This window comes from Aythya marila (genome assembly GCF_965140915.1).
Source record: "Aythya marila genome assembly, chromosome: 3".
Taxonomy (NCBI): Eukaryota; Metazoa; Chordata; class Aves; order Anseriformes; family Anatidae; genus Aythya; species Aythya marila.
The window spans coordinates 96,597,243-96,622,449 of record NC_139044.1 but is presented as its reverse complement, the minus strand read 5'-3'; the positions used below and the strand labels follow the sequence as shown (position 1 = coordinate 96,622,449).

General features: G+C 34.9%; 1 protein-coding gene across 1 annotated transcript in view; it reads right to left on the bottom strand.

Moving 5' to 3' along the window:
- CSMD1 (CUB and Sushi multiple domains 1) overlaps positions 1-25,207 on the bottom strand; it is a 1,184,580-nt gene that overhangs the window by 265,829 nt on the left and 893,544 nt on the right. The window contains exons 16-21 of the mRNA XM_082756691.1: positions 24,282-24,420; positions 16,721-16,908; positions 11,266-11,454; positions 8,717-8,833; positions 7,063-7,278; positions 5,274-5,462 (exon numbers count right to left, since the gene is read on the bottom strand). Of these exons, the coding sequence (XP_082612817.1) occupies positions 5,274-5,462; positions 7,063-7,278; positions 8,717-8,833; positions 11,266-11,454; positions 16,721-16,908; positions 24,282-24,420 (1,038 nt within the window). The remainder of the gene's footprint in view (positions 1-5,273; positions 5,463-7,062; positions 7,279-8,716; positions 8,834-11,265; positions 11,455-16,720; positions 16,909-24,281; positions 24,421-25,207) is intronic.

The following is a 25,207-nucleotide window of genomic DNA, read 5'->3' as shown; positions in this document are numbered from 1 at the left end:
GTGGAGATAAGCAGAAGAGCTTAACTGCCTAGGAGCATTACTCTTGGCTCTGTACTCTAGGGGGACTAACTCACTAAAAGCTGTGTATGGCCTCAAGAAAAAATAGTCAATTGTGAAATGTAAATGAAACTGTAACAGAATTGTATAATTATAGCCAGAGAAAAAAAAAAAAAGAGCTATTGCAGGAAGAGTAATTGCAAAGAATATGTATCCACATCATTGGGCAGTTGTCTTCACACAGACACAGAATAAATATAAATGTATATATACATTTTTAACTATGTAAAAACAAGCGATAAAATTGGAATAAATTATACATGTGAAGTAGTGTCAATAACCATTCATAATCACAATTAGTAATCAAATGAATGTTTTTGAAATATATACATTTGTTTCTAGAAAACAGTGGAATAATAATTAAAGCAATCCTAACAACAAAACAACAAATAATAATACAAGATGAGATGTCAACAAAGGAGGAAAGGAAGATTATTGTTTTCTCTTCCCAAATCTCAACTAGACAAAAGATAATCAGGGAAGCTTATCTATATTCAAGTAGCTTGTTTTTTACCCACATAAAGGGATACCAACAAACACCGAGGTCATTTTATACAATAATTAAATTAATTCAGAAGTAAATTTGGAAAATTAAACATACAACACATAGACAAACGTACCTAGTATAGCAATGTGCCAGGTGGCAATATTAACAAACTTACAGGTAACCAGCTGTTTCAAAGCAGTACAAAACCACCTTTTGGTCAGTACTACCAAACCTAAAGATATGGGTTACTTCAGTGATATTTCTTCTTCAAGACAAAGTAAGTGCACATGTGTTTTCCTAGTAGTCCTGTGCTAGGATTGCTAGGGGAGTATTTTCACCTTGACCGTATCTATAGGAACGCACTCCTTATTCTATTAATTCTGTGCATCACACAAAATTACATAGAAGCAGAGTATTTCTCTCTATTTCCCTCAATCTGACATTCCTCTCAGCTACACTAAACTTTGAGGAAAGAAGTGAAAGAGAACACTATGAATGCACTTTTAGACAATGTATCTGAAAGAACAGTTACATAAAGGTAGCCAGACAATCTTTTTCCTTCAAAAGACTGTCTGTGTCCTTTATACAGTGGGTAACTGCAGAAAGTCCTTGCTGTAGGATTCTTGGAGTCTTTTCAGAGTCACTAGATAAGTAAAAATCACAGAACAGCTCTTCCAAATGCAATGACTCTATGTAGAAATCTTGGAAATACTTAGTACTCTTGTGCAAAAATTGATTGAAGTGTACCATCTGCAGATATCAACTACTAGTACATTTGACAGAGAAACCATCATTTTTACTTGAGTGCTTCTGAGTAAGTTCTTACAGAAAATGGTATTTATTTATGGATGACTCCACGACCTCTCTTTTAAAAAAAAGAATGCAGAATGTGAAAATTTCTGTGAGGAGATAGGCAATCCCAGTCTTTCTACAGTTAGTTTGAGGGTGGAAAGCAAGGGATCCTCCTGAAAAACCACATCATGACAATTTAAACTCAGAGGATTCAGCAGACAGATAAAGCATGGAGAGTTGTTTTCACAAGAGAAAGTGTTCCACAAATGTACTGGTTTGGGCTGGAATAGAGTTGATTTTCTTTGTAAAAACAATAATGCCATGCTTTAGATTTAAGAAAACAAGTGTTGATAAAACAGTGATGTTTTGCTATTGCTGAGCAGTGCTTACACAGAGCCAAGGCCTTCTCTGCTTCCCATGATGCTCCTTCTGCAAGTAGACTGTGGATTCCCAAGAAGCTGGGAGGGGACACAAACAGGACAGCTGCCCCCAGATGAGCAAAGGGATATCCCATACCACATGATGTGCTCAGCAATAAAAACTGGGGTTAAGAAGAAAGAAGGAGGAAGGGGGACCTTGGAGTTTGGAGTTACTTTCCAAGTAACTATTAAGTGTGATGAAGCCCTGCTTTCCTCAAAATTGCTAAACATCTGCCTGGCAATAGGAAATAGTGAACGAATTCCTTATCTTATTTTGCTTGCACATGCAACTTTTGCTTTACATATTAAACTCTCTTTGTCTCGACCCATACATTTTCTCACTTCTCCTCTTCTGATTCTCTCCCTCATCCCACTGGTGGGAATTGAGTAAGCAGCTGGGGGCTTATCTGCCTACTGGGGTTAACCCACAACAACAGCTGTAAGAGGGGAAAAAAAATGAAGAAGAATTTTAATCTTCCGAGATGAGGAAATTGGGCACCACCTTGGGTAATTATCATGTCTGTTCTTTAAGCAGTAACAAGGGAGTCAACCCTAAGGCCTTGAATCTCCTCCACACTTTTTAATTATAAACAGCAAGGCTCTTTTCATCAGTAATTATAGTTTAAGTAGGTGGCTGGAGGCACAAACTGCTTTCAAGCCAGAAGGGAGAGGTCCTACTGGAGGACATGGAAATAGAGTGATGATCAAGATGGAAATTCTAGCTAGTTTTCAAAACTGATTGTTATGAGCTAGAATAATGCTGTATAACCACTTGAGATACATGGCTGAGATAAACACTAAAATCATTGTAATTGAAAGTTCAGAATGTAAACAAGGATAAGAGAGAAAGGGCTGACATTGGGAAATAAGATGTACAAGGACACCTATTTATGAACTTCTATGTGATTTTGTAGATATATGTAGACCTGGCAGTGTTCTTTTTGCTGTGTAAAAGCAGGTTCCTTACTAAAGAAGGGATTTTGCCTTATTCTGAGAACCAACCAACTTCCAGTCACTCAGATAAAAACCTTTGAAGATCCAGTTCCTTCACAGCATGGAAAGGAAGTCCAGTGAAAATTATGATATTGCTATCCTTATGGGACTCAAAGTCTTTGACTAAAAATGACAGGGTCATGATGTTAGGCTAACCAGAACTCACAAGCTCTGCTTTTGCCTTACCTGAAAAATGACTCTTTAAAGGAGAAGAAATGAAGAAAAACCACAAATGGTTCTCTAACCATGAAAATTTCAGAATATATTAGAGATGAACCCTGAAGGAAAGATTTGAAATTACTTACTTGGATATAGAAGGGTGAAAGTCAACAGCTTTGGAAGTTCTGATGGTTTATGGTTTTGTGTTTTTTTTCTTTACCAGCAGATGTCTGAGTACACATTCTGCGACAGAAATCAGTATTTGTTTGGGTAAATGTTTAGTCTATAAATTAAATTCAATTAAATTTGAAGGCCTTTCATCCTGAATCTGATTAAAAGAGTCATTAAAGTAAATATTACCATATGTCCTAAAAAGACCTAAAAAAAAAATTGTTGATATATAAAGCCGGGTGTGCATATAGCATGTAGATGAGTTTGGACAGTGTGGAAATGATAATGAAGAAGAAATACTCTAGAGACTATTGAACCCAGTAATGTACTTGCAACTTTGTGCCACTGAGTTAAGACTAGATTTAATTTCTGAATGTATGCTGTAAAGCCAGCAGATATCAGGGCAAGTATTTTCTTCTCCCCCTTTTGAGAAGGAAGTTGTCTTTGTGTAAACTACACATCAAGATAAGAGGATATCTACATCCTTAATGTTTTACGTGTCATAGCAACAAGTAATAAGATCTCTGTAAACATTCTTGGTGCTGAGAAAAGTATGAAAGTAGCTTGAACTGAAGGGCACTGACTGCCAATTTTCACCTCAGTTCCACTAAGCTGCTTGGCAGACTGTCTTTCCTTGTATTTTTCTTAGTAGTATCATTCCTTCCTGAAAGATCTCTTTTAGTACTCTGATTTCCTGCATTTATAGCTTTAACTCCTCTTTTGATTGATCATAAGGGTGGCTGAAGAATTATTTTTAGAAAATGTTTTTCTCGCTGGATGACTCCCTTACTTGGAGGGCTGCAACCTCACTAACTGGTGTTAAGAATGTAAATAGACAAAGATCTAAATGGAGTATCAGAAATACCTTCAGGTATATTTCTGATATATATTTCTAACAGCTATAGAATGGCAGAGCACTCTTAAAAATCAGGAAAACTAAAATGCTACATTCAAGGTGAGTATGTGAATATCCTTATAGTGAAATCTGTACATTTTAAATTGATATATGATGATGTGCACTTGGTTAGCCACCATTCATAGTCAAACAGTGTTAAGAAGCTAGCTGAAAATAGCCTAAGAGTTAAATTAAATGTGTAAATATACACAAACACACATATATTTATATATATTACAAATATATATATATTATATTATAAATATATTTAATATATATAATATATATTATATATATATAATATATGTGTGTGTATATGTATTTAAATGGTAAATGCCATGCAATGTTGGCTTCTCTCTAATTGGTTTAATGTCATTAGGTCATTAAAACATAATTACAAATACTTTCCTTTTTGCCAGAAAAAACTACATATATGTATTCTATGAGTATTTACAATGTAGGACTTACAGCTTTTTTCAGATATAGATATATGTGCTTTTATAATAAGCAAAGCAATCATGCCAAAGGTGAGTGTCTCCCTTAATGAAATAAAATTTTATTTAAATAGCGCTCTTAATGCAATCCATTTACAGGTAGGTGTGTGAAAGTATTAGACATTTCAGAAGTCTTACGTCAATAGTAGCTATCAGATTCACTTCATATACTGGTAATAAAAATCTCATCAAATCAACTACAGCAACTGTACAAATTTTATAAAATCCAGTCCCAACACTGCTCACAAAAAAGACCTATTTACCCACTTTGAGCTTATAGTTATGATTTTTAACAACAGTGCATTAATTTAAAAATTACACTTTACTATTGTAAATACATAAATATTGTAATACAGTATATAGCTTATAAACTGTGAAAAAAAAAAAGTTTAGAGTTACAATAATAAACGCCCTTAAAATCATTGGGGTACTGTTTCACCTAAGAGCTCTAAGAGCTGTTCTCACCTAAGAGCTCTAAACATTGTTTCTTTACCCTGAAAGACGAAGTATGAAATTTGTATCTTAATAAGGGCACATACAGCTCAATTAACGTTTTATCTCGCAAGACATTCTGATATTACTTTCTATCATGGTTCTTAATATTCCTCTTTCTTCTTTTTGCTCTCTAAGTAAAAAAAAAAAAAAAAAAAAAAAAAAAAAAAAAAGACATGGAATACTTGTCTTGCACTGACTAAAGTTTCTACAGCTTGGGGATCAATCTTTTCAACCCAAGTGCCCAATATTCTGAAACATGCCATGTGCTAATAACGACTTGATGAATGAAATGAAAGCATGTGACCACCTACCCACACACCTTGGCAGAGGTGCACTCCATACACGCCGACCACCACCCAGACAGGTAAGTTTATTAGCACCTTCCAAGCGATATCCAGGGAAACAAGAAAAGATCAAGGAATCTCCAACACCAAACTGAAAGCCAATTCGCCTGCTGAAGGCAGGAACACCAGGATCATCACATGGTTCCAGATCATATTCTGCAGACAATAAAACATAGCATGTAATATATTGGACAAGTTGTTCACATGGGGAAGAAAAAAAACCTTGTCAAATGAGTTGCATTTTGTCAGTATGCATCACTTGAAAAACATGTATTTCAGAGCTATTTTCTCTATTTAAAATAGCACCATTTCTATATTTTTATTATGGCTATATATACAGTAATTATGTATCTATTGTGTCCCACCTACACTACATTTATTTTCCTAATTTTGAAGGGCTATAATCAGCTTGTACTCTCACTGGTTTACTATAATTTTCTTTAATTACATCCTCTATATTATTCTTGGTTCATTTGATCTGAACTCCCAAACAGTTTTAGAAGTGAGACTTACAGTTTAAAAATTCATTATGTATGAAGAAAATCTGACAAAAAATCAAATGAAATGTCAGGTGAAAAAAAAGACATATGACCACATTTTCAAAAAATGTACTTCTGTTTTTCAAGTAAAGCTATACTCTTTAACTAACAAACTCTATTTGCATGCCTTTTAGAAATCAAGCAAGTGTCACCTAACTGAAATTAAGTATATATATACATTTTAAGTCTCAAAGTGTCTGAATTTATTTTATCTTTTGTAACTATGAATCAGGAATAATTTTACAGAATTTTCAAATCTATAGGAATATAAAGTAAAAAGAAGTAAAACTGAAGTCCTCAAATGCTTCCTTAAGTGTGTAATTGTTTTTTTTTTTCAGCATTACTTACATAATCTGTTTAACTGACAGTACATGTATACAGAACAATACCTGTCCTGGAATTGTTATTCTCAGAGGAGATGTTATAGTAATATCATAATACAGCTTTCAGTTTGTTTTACCCTTACAAGAAACTGGGAATCAAAAAAAAAAAAAAAAAAAGAAAGGCTGTCTTTCTCTATCCCTTTGTACTGGATATGGAACTACTTTGTACTTTCTCCTGTATATATTGTTGTCTCTATATCATAGGAATAACTAAATCATTATTTTTGATTTATTATTTTTGTTGGTATAATAATACTAATATAATATTATTTAATATTAATATTCTATAATTACTATATTGTATAACTAATATCATATAATACTAACATAATAATATTTGTATTATTTATTGTTATTTATAACATTATTAAATTATTGCTACATATTTATTTTATACATTAGATTAAAATATATATATATTTGCGTTGCAGCATGGAATGAAGAGCACGTAAGTGCTATTCACTTTCCCCAGGTGGTGGGAAGATGATAGACAATAAGCATAAGTTTAAATACTTAATAAAACTGTTTCCAACTGGATGCAAGTAAAAACATGTTTTCCATAAAAGTAGTGCAGTCTTTATCCCTGGAGGTTTTCAAGATCCTTCTTCATAAAACCATTAGCAACCTGGTCTGATCTCATACCTGATCCAGCTTAAGAGAAGGGTGGTTTCAATCACCTGCTGAAGTTCCTTCTGATACAAATTGTTTTTATAATTCTATGATACACAAACATCACTAAGATACGCTTAACAAAGAATGCACAGTTACATGGAAGATATATTAGTCAAACGAGATCTTTTCACTGATGGTCATCAACATCATACCATATCTTACCTGAAAATGTAATGTTGAAGCCTTCATAAGAAATTGAAAAATCAGATATAAATCGAAGCTGTGCAGTAAAATTTCCAAAGAGGCCAGCTTTAATAGTAGGGGGTAAGACTGAGCCAGTTAACCTGGCTACTGGTTCTGTGAAGCTGCCATCTTCAGTTATGAGCAAGTAGTCATGAGAGCTCTCAAGATGAAAGGTATGAAAAACCAAATGTACACCTTTAAACATATTAAAAAGGAAGAAAATAAAAGGATTTAACAGTTTTATTTTCTATTTCGTTATTAGTTCACACAAAAAAAAGTAAAACTTAAATGATACAGGAAGATTTTTAGAAAAAGTCAGACATGGAATCAAAACCTGAAATTCAGAGAACGCAAATTCCAGAAAGCAAATAGACTCAACCAATCATTTTGTGCACTGGGGTATTTGTTTAGCTCACCATAAATCATCAACTCCGGTAAAATAATTCATAGGATTCAGTGTTATTTGTATATAGCACTCTGAAAAACTAAACTTTTATTGTACAGAGCTTACTCAAGCTTCTGTATCTCTTTTATTTCTAATCTCTATCATCATCTCACTATTAAATTAGGAGTCCTACTTTAATGATCAGTTATATTTTTGTATTTATGCTTTGTTTTTTTTTCATTTCCTCAGATACAATTTTGCTTTTTACTCTGAACTCTAGCAAGTGCCTATACACAAGGGCCAAGATGACACAAGTTTTATGTACAGTCTTCAATATATACAGGTTAACATTAGCTAGGTCGCTATTCAGGAAGTGACTGCTTTTCCAATTGCCAACTTCCAGTCCAGCAATGAATTGAATTTTCCATTACACTTAACTTTTAAAATATGATTATTTACTGTAGGGAGCAACAGTCTTCTTAGAAAATCTCACATACTTCAAATTTGAAAATGCCATGCAAGCATTAAATAACAAAAACAGTCTGTAAAATTTTGAATAGTAGAAACTTCCAACATACCACTCAGACTAATATCACACATAACAAAGACTTTTCTTGCCATAGAAGGTTGATAGATGAATATTTTCATTATATTTTGATTCAGTGATATATAGCATCATCTGTACTTCCTAAGCTTTATTTATTTATTTATTTACCTTGCTACTTTTATCCATTTCCCCAATGAATAAGCAGCTAAGCACACTCAAATGTTACACCACTGTGTATACAACATAAAGATAAATAATTTTTAATAATTTAAGCTTTTAAGCTTCATGATTTGAGTCTGAAATCTAAGGTTTTTAATACCAAATCTAGATATCAAATCTACTGTTTCATGATAAATATTGGAGAAGAGCAACCAATAAGGCCCTGGAAATTTTCACTTAGTTCTCTAGTTTCATTTAACAAGCAACAATATTATTTTCATATATTTTGGCTCTTATACTTTCTGCCAGTTTTTCTAAGAGAAACTAAAACACATCACCACAAAAAGCGCATTTCTTTTCCAAAATAAACACAAATTAAAAAGATTACAACATTTGAAGGCATTCATTTTGTGAAATTAAGCTTCCTCAAAAGAACGGCAGAAAACAATGATTTAAGTGGATTCATAAATGACATTTTGCTTGTTTGAATTTATGAAACACAGAGATTACATATAAATATGCAATTCATATTAGGTTCTTACCCTTGCCATGTGACACTTCAATAGTCCAAGTGCAGTTTAAAGAGTTTGGATAAAAATCAGGAAAACCTGGAGAAAGAATAGTTCCACTCTTCCCATGAATGTATCCGCCACATAGTGCTTAATAGAAAAACAAACAAACAAACAAACAAAAAAAACAAACAGAAGTCATACTGTTTTTAATTGAAAAAAAAGAAAAAGTTCACTTTTTAAACTACAAAAATTGAAAAATAGGGTCAAGTATTAAACTAGGAAGTTAATTTGTCTGAAGCCATGACATTCATGTTTGACAACAATTTGTTTATTCTTAAAGTAGTCTTTTAACAAAATTTTATTTTTCCTCTACAACCTCTTCTGTTAGTTGGCGGGATACCAGAATAAGTAAATCCATGTTCCAGAACATACAAATTCCTATTGTAGCAGTATTTAAGAAGTAGATTTATTTATTTATTTATTTATTTATTTATTTATTTATTTATTTATTGTGAACTAACTCAAAAATCATATATCTTACAGCTATTTTTCTTGGACTATATACTTATATAGTTAAGTATTTAATTCCGTTTCCATCAAAAAAATATAAGAAAAAGTATGTATTTTTCTTCAAAGAATAGAAAAACGCTTTTGCTATTTGATTTCTTTTGTGACATTCAGGGAAAAAAAATAAGGTTCACACAAGTATTCTCACAAGAACTCTCACAGGTTCACATAAGTATTTTGAAAGACACAAGAACTATGCTAGAAAAATTTTATGCATATAAGCATTTTGCTAAACTAGGCTGATCAAATTTGCATGGTAAATTAATTAAAGTAAAATAAAGATTTGCATTGCTGAATTACTCACTGATCTCATAAATACAGCATGGCTGTTTGTTTCTTTCATCTGTTGCTGTTCAGCTTTATATGCTCTTTCAAATTTTAACAAACTAAATATTTTAAAATACATCAATAAAGCATTAAGATGCTTTTAGTCTTCACACAGAAGGATAAACCTTGTCATGAACTAGATAGCAAATATACATGACAAATAGTGCTTTCAGAAGTTCTACACATGTACATGAATGCACACCTATAATGGTAGCATTATGACTATGGTTCTGTTTTCATTTCTTATCAGACTAAGGTGTTTGTTAAAGTTTATTTATTTTGAATTTATGTATTTTATACATATGTTTATAAATAAGTAGAAGAAATGTTTTAGCCTGGTTTTGCCTGCATAAATATACTACCGCACCTAAGCATGAAGGAGAATGAATGGATAAAACCACAATAAATGTATGGTTAGTAATATTACTTAATAAGTAAAGTTAATATAGATAACACATTCTTAATGAACTCTAATATGAACTCATTCAAAATCCTTCCTATTCTGCAAACGATACGGAAGGAAGAAAAATATTTGTCAGTGAAACATTCCTTAAAGAAGATGTTAAATAGGGGGTAGGGGGTTAAATAATTAAAAACAAAGTTAGAAGCTGAAATACTTTGTTGAATCTAACTCTAATTTTGGTCTCTGACATTCCACTGTAATTAATGGAAACCTTGGACCTGAAAAAGGGAGTTAAAAATTCACTTATGTAAGTAATTTACTAAAGCGAGGACCTTTGTTGATGTGGGCTTGGATATTCATACACTGAACTTTTATCACAGTTACATATTAACAAGAAAGAAGCCTGACCAAAGCAAACAGGATATAACAGGTAACCATTTAGTAACTAGAAGGAAGAAGATAAGAAAATTCATAAGAAAGTTTTAAAAAAGGAGCTTACAGAGAATTGCAGGTACACTGGGTTCAATTCCTATTGAAATACTTTGCTACATTTGGATATCATTTTCTGTTGTTTCTGTTAGAGGGATTTTGAAGCAGCTATATAAATGTTCCATGAAAAAATGAGTTGATTATGTAGCTCATACCAAAAAACAACTTAGAAAAAATCCAATGATAAAAAGAACACAGAAATATTTGCTGGTATACATGTAGTTCAGCATTTACTATTTTTTTTTTTTTTTTAAGAAAGATGTGGATAGCTTCCTATTGCATATCTCCCAAAACATTTCTACTACAGTATTTCTACTACTTTTCTAATCAAGATAAACCCATTTCTACCCACCTATAAAGAGAAACTTGTCTTCCTACAATAACAAGAGCACATGCATACCCATTTTCCAGTTTTACCACTTCTGTCTACGACTAACACTAGACATTTTAGAAGCACATAAAAAATAGAGCTCTAAATATAGTTTTATTGTTCCCCAACTTTGCAATGTCTTGCTTTTTCTGAAGTTACTAAACTGCAGACTTGTAGTGTTTCTATATATAGAAACATAATTAATATATATACCTGTAAATTTCACTGATCATTTACAGTATTTGAAAGTTTATACAGAGATGTGAAGTATTGCTTTTATTAACAATAAAATAATTTTTAAAAATATGGATCTTGCTGTGATTGAAGGTAGTTAGTCATAAAAATAGGTTTAATTAGATCTTGAAAATAAGAGATTAACTTTGTTGGACTTTAAAGATGCCACCTGAAGAACTTGACACTTACCGTCACAGCTGGGTAATGCATGATTCCACTGATGGTTTCGTTCACATATGAGTGGTTCTTCATCACTCAGGGTATATCCTGGATCACAGCTAAAAGTTACTGTAGAGCGGATATTAAAGTTGTTGCCATGGCGATGGCCATTCACAGGAATCCCTGGGTCAAGGCAGGAATCTGATTCCAGAGTAACACCTGAAATACACAGGTTTAATTTATTTCCTCCCCTTTTTCAGATAGTAAACATGAAAAATCATAAACAAAATGCTAAATGAGTAAGACAGAAGGAAGAAATGGTCCCCAAAAGACACTTCTTAGCATTGCCTGAGCACTGGTGTGGGACATAAAGGACTGTTTCTTTGAAGAGTACCTTTTCAATTTTCAATCTCACAGAACAGAGAAGCCCAAATTAAGGAGGAAAAAAATTGGAGCTGTATATTTGGTCAAACAATGAAAAAAAAAAAGCCAATGTATGCACTGAACATCTATCTGCAACTACAGGAAGATATAAAGGTTCAAAGTATTGATACACAATTTTGTCTTTTCATACAATCATAGAATATCCTGAGATGGAAGGGACTCACAAGGATCATTGAGTCCAACTCCTGGCTCCACACAGGACCAACCACCCAAAAATCAGACCACATGTCTGACAGCGCTGTCCAAAAGCTTCTTGAGCTCCAGCAGGCTTGGTGCCATGACCGCTTCCCTGGGCAGCTTGTTCCAGTGCCCAACTACCTTCTCAGTGAAGAACCTTTTCCTAACATACAATATCATATATAAATAATATTTAATTATTCCATTTCATCTATTACATTTCTGATACTGTGGGACTACACAATTTTTTTCTGTTGGAGTAATGGTTATTTGACTTAGCAAAAAGCACAGTATCAAAAACCTGTAATGGATGAACTCAGAAACCACTTGTTATATCTTACACATGCAATCCAATGCATCAAAAATAGAAAGATAATGAACATAGCTTATACAGTTGCATAACTGCTTATGTGACAGAAGAGGTGGTTAGTAATTATGTCCTATAGAAAAGTTTGAACAGTGTATGACAAATAAACCTGAAGCTACACACCGAACAAGGAACAAAATAAAAATAAATAAAAGAACTTAACATCAAATGGAAGTTCATTATTTTTCCAGGACTACCACATGACCTTAGGAATTAAGTAGAAGCATTAAAAAAATAAGGAAAAGACTGATTTATTAGGGCATAAAGTAAAGGTTTTAGAATTATGGATATGAAGGTTGGAAGCAGGACTACAATCAAAAATAACATAAATAATGATTCTACCTTTCTCAGAGTAATATTCCCTTTACCCTTCAGCTATTTTTTCAGTTATGAATTCAGATTTGAAAGCTTATGATCTAGTTTTCATGAGGTATCCCTCCCATAAGATACCTCCTTAAATTCTAAATAAATGTTTCTTTTAGCCTTGACTGCAGGTTCTTAATGCATACAGTACATTGCAGAAGGGAAGCCTGATTCCCTTCACCTGCCTTAAAAGGCTTAATACAGAATCAAAGAACCTTTTTAAGTCTACAATATTCTGCAGTGTACGTGGCCTAAATAAATAAATATTGATTGTGGATGAAATTTTAACTTTAATAAACATTATTTTTTTGAGACAAACTATATTTAGTGTTTTGAGGTATGTTACAGTAGATGGAAGTCCACAGCAGCACGCTTAAAATTCCTTCCTCTTTGAGCATCCTTCAACCTTTACCCAACACATCAACTGCTTTAGGATTCTGAGTCCCGTAAACTCCTATTGGTTTCATTTTGAAACTAAACTGTAACTTTTCAGGTTTTTGCAAGGTGACCAAAAAATGTGGCTACCCTAGCAACTTGCAACTTCTGGCTTGAAATAAAGGTGATGTGCAAATAATGAAGTTAGCTCAGGCAACAGAACTTCATTCTGAAGGGGAGATATTTAGTATTTAATGTTTAGCAAACACCTATAGCTGAAAGTAAGTGATTTTTATTTGCTTTGGACAAAGATTTTTTTCTTAATGGGAGATAACATAAGACACACTTAATAACTGACAGTGCTGAGAGTCCTGACTACAAAAAGACAATCTTAAACTATAAATGAGAAATCTTGACATCATAGTGATAAATTGTGGGACTGGGGATTGAAAAGGTTGATTTAATACTATTTATAACAATTGGATGAATAAATATTAAAATCTGTGAGAAATGCATGTTTTTCCTCTCCCATCCTACATACTGCAGTACTTCCCAAGAAGAGCAGGGAGGAGCAGCTCCCTCAAAAAATGCTCCTTCCACTTCATTCCATGTAGCAGTAAGAATGACTTCAGCAGATAATATTCTACCCTATAATTTAATCATTCTCTTTTCAAAGGAACATAACACACAACCCAAAGCTAACTGCAAAAATACAATCAAAACAGATGTTGCACCTCACTGAATAATTGAAAAATATGAACAGGCATCCTTAAAAACTTCACTCTGTCAATACTGACATTTCATCAAATGTTCATCAACTTTTTAATATGTTAGCTGTATTAGATGCTTCATTTATTATTAAAACGAATATTTTGTAAATGGAACTACAAATGATTTTTATAAACTGGTTTAATTATTGGATGTCATTAGATCTCTAAAGAGGAAATGAATCTTGCTATAAGGCATGAAAGCAAACAACAGTTATATGGTTTCATATACTACATACCTGTATATATTACACACCTATATTTCCCCCTTCATAGTTCAAGTAGTTAAAATCATTAGAAAAACGGAATATTAAAGTGTAAGATTGTTTAGAGATTTTTTAAATAGTACTCATTGCATGAAATGGATGAAGAAAATAAAACAAACAAACAAAAACAGAAACCAAAACATGGCTGGTGCCATAACCATTGCTCCCCATTAAGGCTAGATACTTAGCAGTCACTGTGTTATTCAGAGAATCTCAAAAAATGTTTTGAACAATGGAAGCACTTCATCTGGAAGCAAGAGTGCTACTCTTTGCTATCATTATAACTTCATCCAGAACATCGGTATGGCAGATGTCAGGATGTGATTTCAAGCATTGGAAACAGAGGCCACACAATTAAATTAAGAGGGACCCCATTGAGGGGGGCTCTGGCATCAATTTTAATGCATGAATCAACTAACATACATACAGCTAAAATCTCATGCACCTTGAAACAAAAGGGGCTTGTCCCTGCTGTCTTTTGAGAACAGTTTTGGGCCCCTCGCTACAAGAAGGACATCGAGGTGCTTGAGCGGGTGCAGAGAAGGGCGACGAAGCTGGTGAGGGGCCTGGAGAACAAGTCCTATGAGGAGCGGCTGAGGGAGCTGGGCTTGTTCAGCCTGGAGAAGAGGAGGCTCAGGGGCGACCTTATTGCCCTCTACACGTACCTCACAGGAGGCTGTAGTGAGGTGGGGGTTGGCCTGTTCTCCCACGTGCCTGGTGACAGGACGAGGGGGAATGGGCTTAAGTTGCGCCAGGGGAGTTTTAGATCAGATCTTAGGAAGAACTTCTTTACCGAAAGGGTTGTTAGGCATTGGAACAGGCTGCCCAGGGAAGTGGTGGAGTCACCATCCCTGGAAGTCTTTAAAAGACGTTTAGATGTAGAGCTTAGGGATATGGTTTAGTGGGGACTGTTAGCGTTAGGTAGAGGTTGGACTCGATGATCTTGAGGTCTCTTCCAACCTAGAAATTCTGTGATTCTGTGTGATTCAGTCTGTCTGAAGTTATCCCTAGAATTATGCCCAGGTACTACTATATAGAAAGATGATAGTTGGCATGGGTGAAAATCATGCCAGGGTTTGGGCTTAAACTGTACAAATGACTGCAAGACTCAAGCATTTCTAACTTACTGGATCAGACATAGCTCCAGTGACCAGAAATGCTTCTCTGTAATCTTAAAGGGTGAATTAGCTCCAAGTGCAAGGCTGCATGTATACTTGTAAATGTCATCTGTTCCATGTTAAGCTCCTTCTTTTAAACAGGATCCCAAAGTAGACACAATATTCTCTGTGGTCATCAAATTAAGTGAAATATTTTCTAAGCCCTACATACAAAATTGCCTATTCTGTAATTCTTTTTGATGATTCACTACAACAGCGAGAAGACATTTTGCATCAGTCACATTTTTCTCTGGATTGCTTATGCTCTCTCTAAACACCGTATCCTTTCTACTGTATTTCTATTTTGTATTTGTGAATGTAATTTCTCCTTCCACATGTATGCTTAGAATATTTATTTATAGAATTTGTAAGTGTACTCATTACGCTACCAACATTGTTAATAAAATTATCAGATTCTATTGAAGCTAGGCCAGATCAAGGTAGGATCCCTATAAATTCAAGTTAGACAATGAAGTACTAATACTTGTTAAAAGCTCTAATCAAATTTCAAGGTTTGAAGTGCACTGATAAAAAAAGATAAAGAGAGAATATAAAAATGCTGTTCTAAATAATTTCATAATTAGACCTACCTCTTTAAGAACATGTAGAGCAGATATTGTATTACTATTTTTTTTATTATTATTTTTAACAGGAGACAACATGTATTTGATACCAGGTTTAAAATAAAAACACATTATAAAAAAAAATGGGGACAACTGTACAAAATATAACAGCAACCATTTAGTTCAAACACAATAAGGGAAAATCAGCATCTGCACATAACTCATTTGGCATCCTACATTCTGTTCCTTGTCTTTGCATTGCTCAGTGCCCTTGTAGTTTATCATACTATTATCTCCTCAGCCATTACCACATTGTCTGCATCAGAGTTAAAATATTCAGAATTTCCAAATTTTGATGTAGCTATGTAATAGTTTGGGCATTCATACCAGATTCAGTGTGACAGAAAATTCACTGCAGTCAGGTTAGTTTTCAGATAAGACTGCAATAACCGACAAAAACAATGTTATTTGCTTAGCCTATCCACACTAAACATGTGTTCTATTCAGTATTTAAGTGAGTGGCTACACTATCATATAAACATCAGTGACTTCAGAAAGTTTAATATATGCAATTTTATACAACCAATTTTAAAGAAAATAGTGTTATAGTGATTCCGGAGTTCACAGATCAATATTATTATGCACTTATTTGCATTTTAGAATCACCACGGATAAGGCTCAATTCTGCTCAGAACTACAAAGTGTATTAAAAATGTAGAAAGATATACACGTAGAGAGAGGCCGGGGCAGGGCAGAATAAACAAACCCAACATATCTTTAAATCCAAGGGTGATTTTCTAAAATTACTTTCCCATAAGCAGTCTGAATAACATACAAGAACTCATGAAGTAAAATTTTACAAAACGACTTAATAGTTTCACAGTCAGTACAATTTGTTCTGATACAAATATAATGACTACAGTTTATTAGTTCCTACTTGTTTGCTATTTTCCAATTGAATGTTATTTTCAAAATTAAATGAAAATCAGAGAAATATCAGACTTACTCTCATAGTGAATTAGAAAGCCAACACTGGAACGACTGTTGTCCGTAGTGAAGAGCAGATACATATAATTGCCAGTACTAATAAGGAACTGGGGTGCTTGTGTTCCATGGTATTCTCCAATTAATGGTGATGAATTAGCTGGCCCATCTCTGACTTCCAAAGTGTCATAATTAACTTCAGTCTGAAATCTGAAAAGGAATACATAAGTCTGGTAGGCAGAAGAATGCTCTTAGAAGTTTAACTCACGTTGATCAAAAATGTCAATATATATAAAAATCAGTATATCTACAGCTCCATCAGTGCATTACTGTGAATAACAACTAAGGAAGTTTTTACACATCTTTTCTCTTTTTTCTCTGGTATCATATAAAATTTATAAGGTGTGTACTATACTTCAGATCAACCATATGACTGGGCTTCAAAATGACATCTAGTGAGGAATCTGAGTAGAAAACTCCGAATTGTCTCATAGAAAACTGCATTATGAAGATCCAATAAATTTCTTGCCATCAGATTAAAAAATATTTTGACATTTTTGGAATATCTTCAATAATGTTTCATTATTTTATTTCAACAATTTCCTTATTTGATATTTGGCAAAAACTGTTTTATATATTCAGCTGCTTAATGCTTTAGCCAAAGAATTGTTTTCTATCATAGTTCACTAATTTACTTTTAAATAATTAAATTTTCCTATGAAAGAAAGAAAAAGCATTACAAAAACATTAAACTGAAATCAAGCCCTCATTTTGAAATTTGTTACAGAATTCCTTAGCCTATCTAAATGTGTCAAAAAAAAAGATAGTAAAGACAAGAAGGGAAAAATAAGGAGAGTAACAAGATTTACAAGAATAAAAAAAAAAACTTAAAATCAACAGAACAATCAATATCTGTGCCAATTACTAAGCCACATCACATTTGTCCAGTTCATAAAGCATGTCTGTGTGTGCAGTCATCCACTACTAGCTGTTCTTAAATCAAACAGCTCAAATCTGCTCTTTCTGTAGATGAAACTTTGACTGGCATTTTTCACATCAAATGTATTTCAAGGCAGTTTGTACTTATCAGATACTCTTGTGAACTGCAGCATCTAAACATCACACATCCATTTTCCTATTGAAAAAGTTTCTACTATTACACAGATATCCACACTTGTCTGAATATATTTGCCTGCAAACACAGTATTCTTATTTTTGTAAAATGCTTACCTTTCAGAGCAAGTATAGAAAATGTGTGTTTTGAGATTGTCTTGTCTTTTCCCATAGGGCTTACTAAACCAACTTCTGAGCATGAAAATCTCAGTCCCTGTGCACTTGTTTCATAATGAATGCCCTTAAATTGTCTTGCCAATATGGGATATGTACTTAGTGAGTCTGGAGGTAACAAACTGTGTTCTTGTAATTAAAGACAACAAAGGGGAATTACATGGGACATTCCTTCAAAGTCTAAATAAACTTTATGCTATGTAGGTAATGATGACAGAACGAACGGTTTCCCAGCCAAGCCATTATATTTTACAGACCAATAGCATTAGTATTAAAACCATTTCCACATACATATCAGTATCAGTAATGGAAAGTGAAGATTTAGCGTGTATTCAGTAATCTTTATAGTTCTCATTCTCTCGTGAGTCCCTGAAAACAAAACCACACCCACAAATCTGAAAGTATTTGCTTAACTACAACAGCTAACTACACAAAGCTTGGAAACTCTGATGTGCTCTACATATAACTCTTCTCTCTTCACCCAGGAAACTCTAGATCTGTGGTGCTTTTGACCTTTTTGGGTATGTTGGCTAAAATCCAAGTGACTGCTTTTGCTGCTATCTGCCCTCTCTGACAGTGGAATATAAAGGTTGCATGCATTAAGCATGCTCAAGACCAGTCCCTGGCACTAAAGTCAGCTATCATGGAAGGACATACTTCAGACTCACAGACAGAAAGATATTACTCAGATTTTCTATTATGAATAGTTGCCTACCAGTACTAACTCCTGAACCATGCTTGATAATTCTAATTGGCAAGCATAAAAAGTGTGTTAGCAACTATTTCAACAAGTGTATAAATACAGACTTCTCAAGTCTGGAAAACTCTCTGGTACTGTTTAATTTAGCAGGATAGATAGTCACAGAGAGCATCACTCAAGAACCTGACAGTTATTCAGCACTTTTCCATAATTTCAAAGATTATACATTGATTTACCCTGCAGCTGAATAAGGAAAACAGACACACAGTGCTAGCCTGGTTTTAATACTTTATTTGTACTCATAATGAATGGACTCAAGATCAATACTTCAATATTTAATTTAACAGTTATGTTTGTGAAGAGAACTAATTAAAAATAAAGTGCTCCTAGCCAGCAATTGCAGTTTTCTTAGTAGGGCTGTGTGTGAATGAAGGGTTGCAGACTCTTGCTAGAAAGACAAATCTTTAAGTAACTCCTACAGCAACAGCTACCAATTACAATGATTTTTTTTTTTTTTTCCAGTAGATTCTTATTCATCACAAACTTAGTTCACTTTTCTGATTTTGAGTATTTGGGAGCGCTTTTGGGGACATTTTTTTACAATCTGCATTATCACTGAAACAATACACAAAGATAAATGAATACTGGAAATAATGCATCCTTACTAAGTAAGAAATTTCTTTAGAAATATTTTAATGTTTATTAGCACATTTATGTTGTTAAAAGGTAGGACATTTTCCAAATATTCCCAGAGAATTTTAAAAACTCGTCAATATTGCTATGTAATACTATTTTTCATGGATAGCTAGGTTTTGAATGAAGAGGATTGTTTTATCTACTATTCAATGAGTTTTCACCAATATTCAAAGTACCAAAAATCCTTCAGTCCTGTTGCCTTTCCAGGCATTTGTCATGATGTGAAATGCAGAATGTTTCAATATAAAATGTTCATAGGGTTATTTGGTCATTTGCTGCTATTTCTGGAAAGTTTCTAAGAACTGTAGTAAGATGCATTTGTCTAGCAACGTGAAATCCTCATTAGCTCAAGAGTGAGCTAATTTATATTACAAATATCACTCTCATGGTGCAAAATTTAAATCTGGCAACTGTATCTGTGATGGCAAGACATAGAGCAAAATATAAAAGAGTCCTATTTTTCCCAATCTTGACAAAATATGACAGAATATTGTGCTTGGCAATTAATAGATCATTTTATTTCTTTATTTCATACTGATTTTGCTTACTGCTTTGTAATTTGCTAATGTAGCAAATGAAGCAGATAAGCTTCTTTTAAATTAGAAAAAAGTATTTACCATTCAAGGTAATCTGGGTAGCAAAGTTTTCATGCTAGAAGAAAATAAATACTTTATTGAAAAAGTCATATTATTACCTTATCATACCAAAAGCACAACAATCTTAAATAAATTTATTATATGATGTAGTAAAACTATACAATTTTCTAAACCTACCAGGAACACTGGCATGAAACTCCAATAGAAGCTTCTCTACTATAAGTACATTAGTATTGTACTTAAGAGTAATGTGTATTTGTAACTGTAACATTTAGAGAAAGAAGACCAAATCCTTCTTTTAATAATGCTGATATAAAACTGGATTAGATTAACTGCCTGCCTGCTGTACTTTGAAAATTATACTGGATCAGATTTCTCAAGTTTGTTTCAGGGTAACTCAAAGCTCTTGCTTAATTTCATCACAGTTTGATTTGCACACAATACTCTACAATATTCTTAATTGAATGTGTGTGCATCTGCAGAAAATTCAGTAAATGTAGTTCTTGAACTGGACCATATGGCACAGGAGCTGATGTTTCCCATTACTTTCCTCAGAAATATAATGGTCGAACTGTTAAGGTCTACAGCTACAGGCAGCCCATTTCCTTTAATAACATTAAAACGCTCCATTTTACAACTGTTTGCTTCCACTGAATTCGTGAAGACTTCCTGGAATCTCAGGTTTCTGATAACTAATTTTAAAGAAAAAGGGCAAAGATGGCAAGTAAATACAATCCTATAATTTATATATTGAGATTTTAATAAGAAAACAAACAAACAAAAAAACAGTGACTTAAATTCTGTAACTTCCTGCTGAATACAATGAAAGCAAACAACTTTTATGAACAGCTTTTAACAACACTGTTCACCTTGCCTGTATATTCCACTGTCCCCACTAATGGCATGTCAGGCTGTAACAGTGTCCTGTATTTTTCCCAAACTGAAGAATGTTAATTCTTCAATTCAAATGAATGTTAACTTTACATGGAAGGATGAGGACACCAAACAAATCAATCAAAGTGAGAAATGCAGAAACACACTAAACACATTAAAAAAAATAAAAAGCTTTCAGTTCAAGAATGCCTTGAATTGCAAACTGGGAAAGCACTTTGGGGAAATACAACTGTAGTGGGTTTACGTGGCAAGGTTTTGGTAGCAGGGACCCATAGGGGTGGTTTCTGTGAGAAGGATCTAGAAGCTGCCCCATGTTTGGTAAGGGCCCCACTGCTGACCAGAGCTGAGCCAATAAGTGATGTTGTTTTGCACCTCTGTGCATATTTAAGACAGGGAAAAAAAAAAACGCTGTGCCACACAGCAGCTGGGAGAGTGAGAGGAGTGAGGAACAGCCTTGCAGGCGCCAAGGTCAATGAAGAAGGAGGGGGAGAGGTGCTCCAGGCGCCAGAGCAGAAGTTCCCTGCGGCCTGTGGTGAGGACCATGGTGAAGCAGGATGTCCCCCTGCAGCACATGGAGTACCATGGTGGAGTAGGGCTCCATGCTGCAGCCCGTGGAGGAGACCACAGTGGAGCAGGTGGTCCTGCACCGATGGAGGCTGCCGCCTGTGGAAGACCTCTGCCGGAGCAGATTCCGGGCTGGACCTGTAGCCCGTGGAGAGGAGACCACGCAGGAGCAGGTGACCTGGCAGGAGATGCTGCCCATGGCGGACCCAGGTTGGAGCAGTTTTCTCCTGAAGGATGGACCCCGTGGTACGGACCCATATCTGGAGCAGTTCTGGAAGAGCTGCTGCCTGTGGGAAGCCCACGCCGGATCAGTTCATCAAGGACTGTATCCCGTGGGTGGGACCCCACAGCACAGGGGACGAGAGTGACCGAGAAGGAGCGGCAGAGAAGAAGTGCTGTAGACTGACCATAACCCCCATTTCCCTGTTCCCCTGCGCCACTCGGGGGGAGGAGGTAGAAGAGGGTGGGTGGGGGGGGAGGTGCTTTTGGTTTCTTTCCTTTGTTTCTCACTTCTCTAGCTTGTTAGTAATAAGCAATAAATCATACTGTCTCCCTATGCTGAGTCTGTTTTGCCTGTTACAATAATTACTGCATGATCTTCTTGTCCTTGTCTCAAACTTTGAGCCCTTTTCATCTTATTTTCTCCCCGTTCCTCTTTGAGGAGGGGAGTGAGAGAGCGGCTGTGGTGGAGCTCGGCTGCCCACTCAAGCGGAACCACAGCAATAACACACATTTATCTGTTACAGAATTCTCAGGATTCGGCCCTCATGCTTGTGGTGTAATTGCCTGAGGTAACTAGGAAAATAAAACTTAAAGAAAATGTACAGCATTGAAGAGGCTTTCAGGGTAGGCCATAGCTGCATTATCTGAGCGTTCCCTAGGCTCCCAACCTTAGATGCTTTCGCGCTGGGGAAACTTGGTGTGCTAGCCCTAAGGAACAGTATGGAGCATAGAGTGGAGTGGAGACACCACGGCTAGGCTCTGTAACCAGGTGGGGACTCTATTGTTCTTGTGCACACCGAGACTGATAAGCTGCACTTTTTGCCACCCTGAGCCAAGGACCTGTCATGTTTTGACAAATGCTGTACCCTAGTGTACTTTTTGCTCATTATAATATCATTATAATACCAAAGCACACCTCCATCCCAAAAGCTACCCGCCTCCAAGGTGCGACCACCCCTTACCGAGCATGCGCTCTGAATTTCTTGGAGCCTATTACTTTAAATGGAGATAGGAGAACTTTTCATGAATTATAACTAAGAAATGCTTGACTAGAGTCACTCAAGCTCCACTTAAAAGATAGAAAATAATATAAACTGGCCTAAGAGAGAGGGGATGTTAGGGAAGATACCACCATCAGGGGAGATACCATCCCAAGGGAATACAACATCCATCCAAGGACCCCCTGACTCCTGGGACCAGTCGATGGGCTGAGCCTCTCTTCCCCCCCCCCCATTGGGACGCCTTTGGGTGAGATTTGAACACTTGGTTATAAATCTCTCTAGAGTCTTTGATCCTTTTAACACATTTATTTCTAGGCTGTGCACCTGTAACACCTGTAACACCTGTGTATTTCATGCATGCTAGCTTGCTTTTGCAGACAGTCACTATTGCCGGCAATCCAAAGAACCTGTGTACCTGTTGCTGTAATAAATCACACTTGATTGCATTGTTATAGCTCTCATTAAGTGCAACTAGGGAAAGGTTGGTTATATGTTATTGGTGAATCCGTGACCGTGATAGAATCCAACCAGAACCCAGACGGTTAACACGTTATTGGTGAATATCCAACCAGACCCCAGACGGTTAACGCGTTATTGGTGAATCCGACTAGTTCAGTACCCTGAAATCGACCGGGCCCATAACGGTTAATCAGCTACACCTCTTAACGCGACAATGCTCTTGTCCACAATTCTGCATTTTTTGTCCCCATAAGGAACACAATACTAAGTAAGATGTATCTTAGGTTTGACACAGTAACAATCACTTTTACATTCTTCTGCTCTTTTCATTCATTTTCATACATTTTTGTCTCTGCTCTTAGACACAGAAGGCTTGTAAATCTGTCACTGAATCATTTTACTCATCACTGTTGGCTCTCGCTGCAAAGATCAAAACTAGACATAGATTATTGCCTCTGCTTGAGTGACAGAAAAACAGGAAGGCCTGTACAAGAAGACACTGCAGCTTAGCTCCAGGCACTGTCTTTAATACTATCCTGCGCATCTTTGTGCCAAATTGAGCATCTAGTGTGATATTAGTATCAAGTAACTAAGCAAATGGAGATTTTTATTTATTTTTTTAAAATACTTATTTTACAAAGATGTCCAAAGGTGAAGATTTTCAATATTTTAATTTAATTTTAAAGAATTTTTCTTTCTTTGAAAACTACAGTCACAATTTTGAAAGATTCTTGTATGGTTAGTAAAAAGATCTAATTGAGGTCACAATACTTACAAAAAGATTAAACATGCTGCAGTTCACATTCCTGCTGCTTAAATGTAGTCTCACTACCTCCTGACTCCATGTAAGACTGGACTGAAAATAATTCCCCTTCAAAAATAATTATTATTCCAGAAGAACCTGCACGCTACACAGGGACATAATCCCCATTTGTTCCAGAAGGTCTAATTTAGGTCCACACTGGGATAACATCTTTAAAAATTAATCAGGCTGACCATCTCAGTTGGATTATACTTTAGAATGAAACTGTGTTAGCATATAGCATTCTAATATACACTGAATTTCTTGTATTTTAATAAAATAATGTCAAATATTTTTCTTCATTGTTAGAAAAGATAATTTGTGCTCATAAGTTACTTGATATTTGCTATTATGATTCTCACCTGTCGAAAGTGATCTTAATGGAATGTCCTGGTCTTGCTTCAATCACCCACTCGCAATTAAGTGAATCCTTATAATATCCTGGCCACCCTGGTGGCAATATAACACCACTAGATGCTGTCAAATGTCCACCACATGGTGCTGGAAGAAAAAAACAAAAAACAAAACACATGTATACTTGTATCACAAATGCTATTTCTAATTCAATATTGTAAATATTCAAAAAAAAAAAAAAAGATATACAAAAATCAAATAATAAAAAAAAAAGAAAAAGAAGTTTAATATATAATGCTACTATTTTTATACATTCTGTTGTGTTATGCTCTTTTCCTGAGCACTTACGAGCACCTTCTTTTCCTCAGTCTCTTAAGTCCTGAATTATCATGGTTTATCACTACACATATCTTAATACACAGAGCATGACACTTGAATCTGCCAGCCTTCCTTTTGTTGAAAAGCACATATTTCATTAAAAATAATATACTGACATATTTTAGTTCTGGTATGATTCCACATTTATGTGGAAATATCATACAAATTGATCCAAGTCATTTATAGTGAATTATTTTCATTATACTGTGCCATCTAATACCTTATTGAGTGTATTATTATTGGTGTAAATATTCCATTGAATCACAGAACAGATGAAGTTGGAAGGGATATCTGGAAATCATCTACTCCTGCTCAAAGCAGGGTCAATCACAGTAGATGGCACAGAACCATGTTGTTAGGGCCATGCCCTCTCTCCAAAGGCAGAAAATCCACAGGCTCTCTAGGCAATCTGTTCCAGTGTTTGATCACTCTCACAGTAAAAGGTTTTTCTTATGTTTAAAAGTAATTTATTGTATTTCAGTTTGCGTCCTTTGTCCTGCTACTGGACAATTTTCTTTGCATCATGGAATCAGGTATTTATATACTTCAACAAATT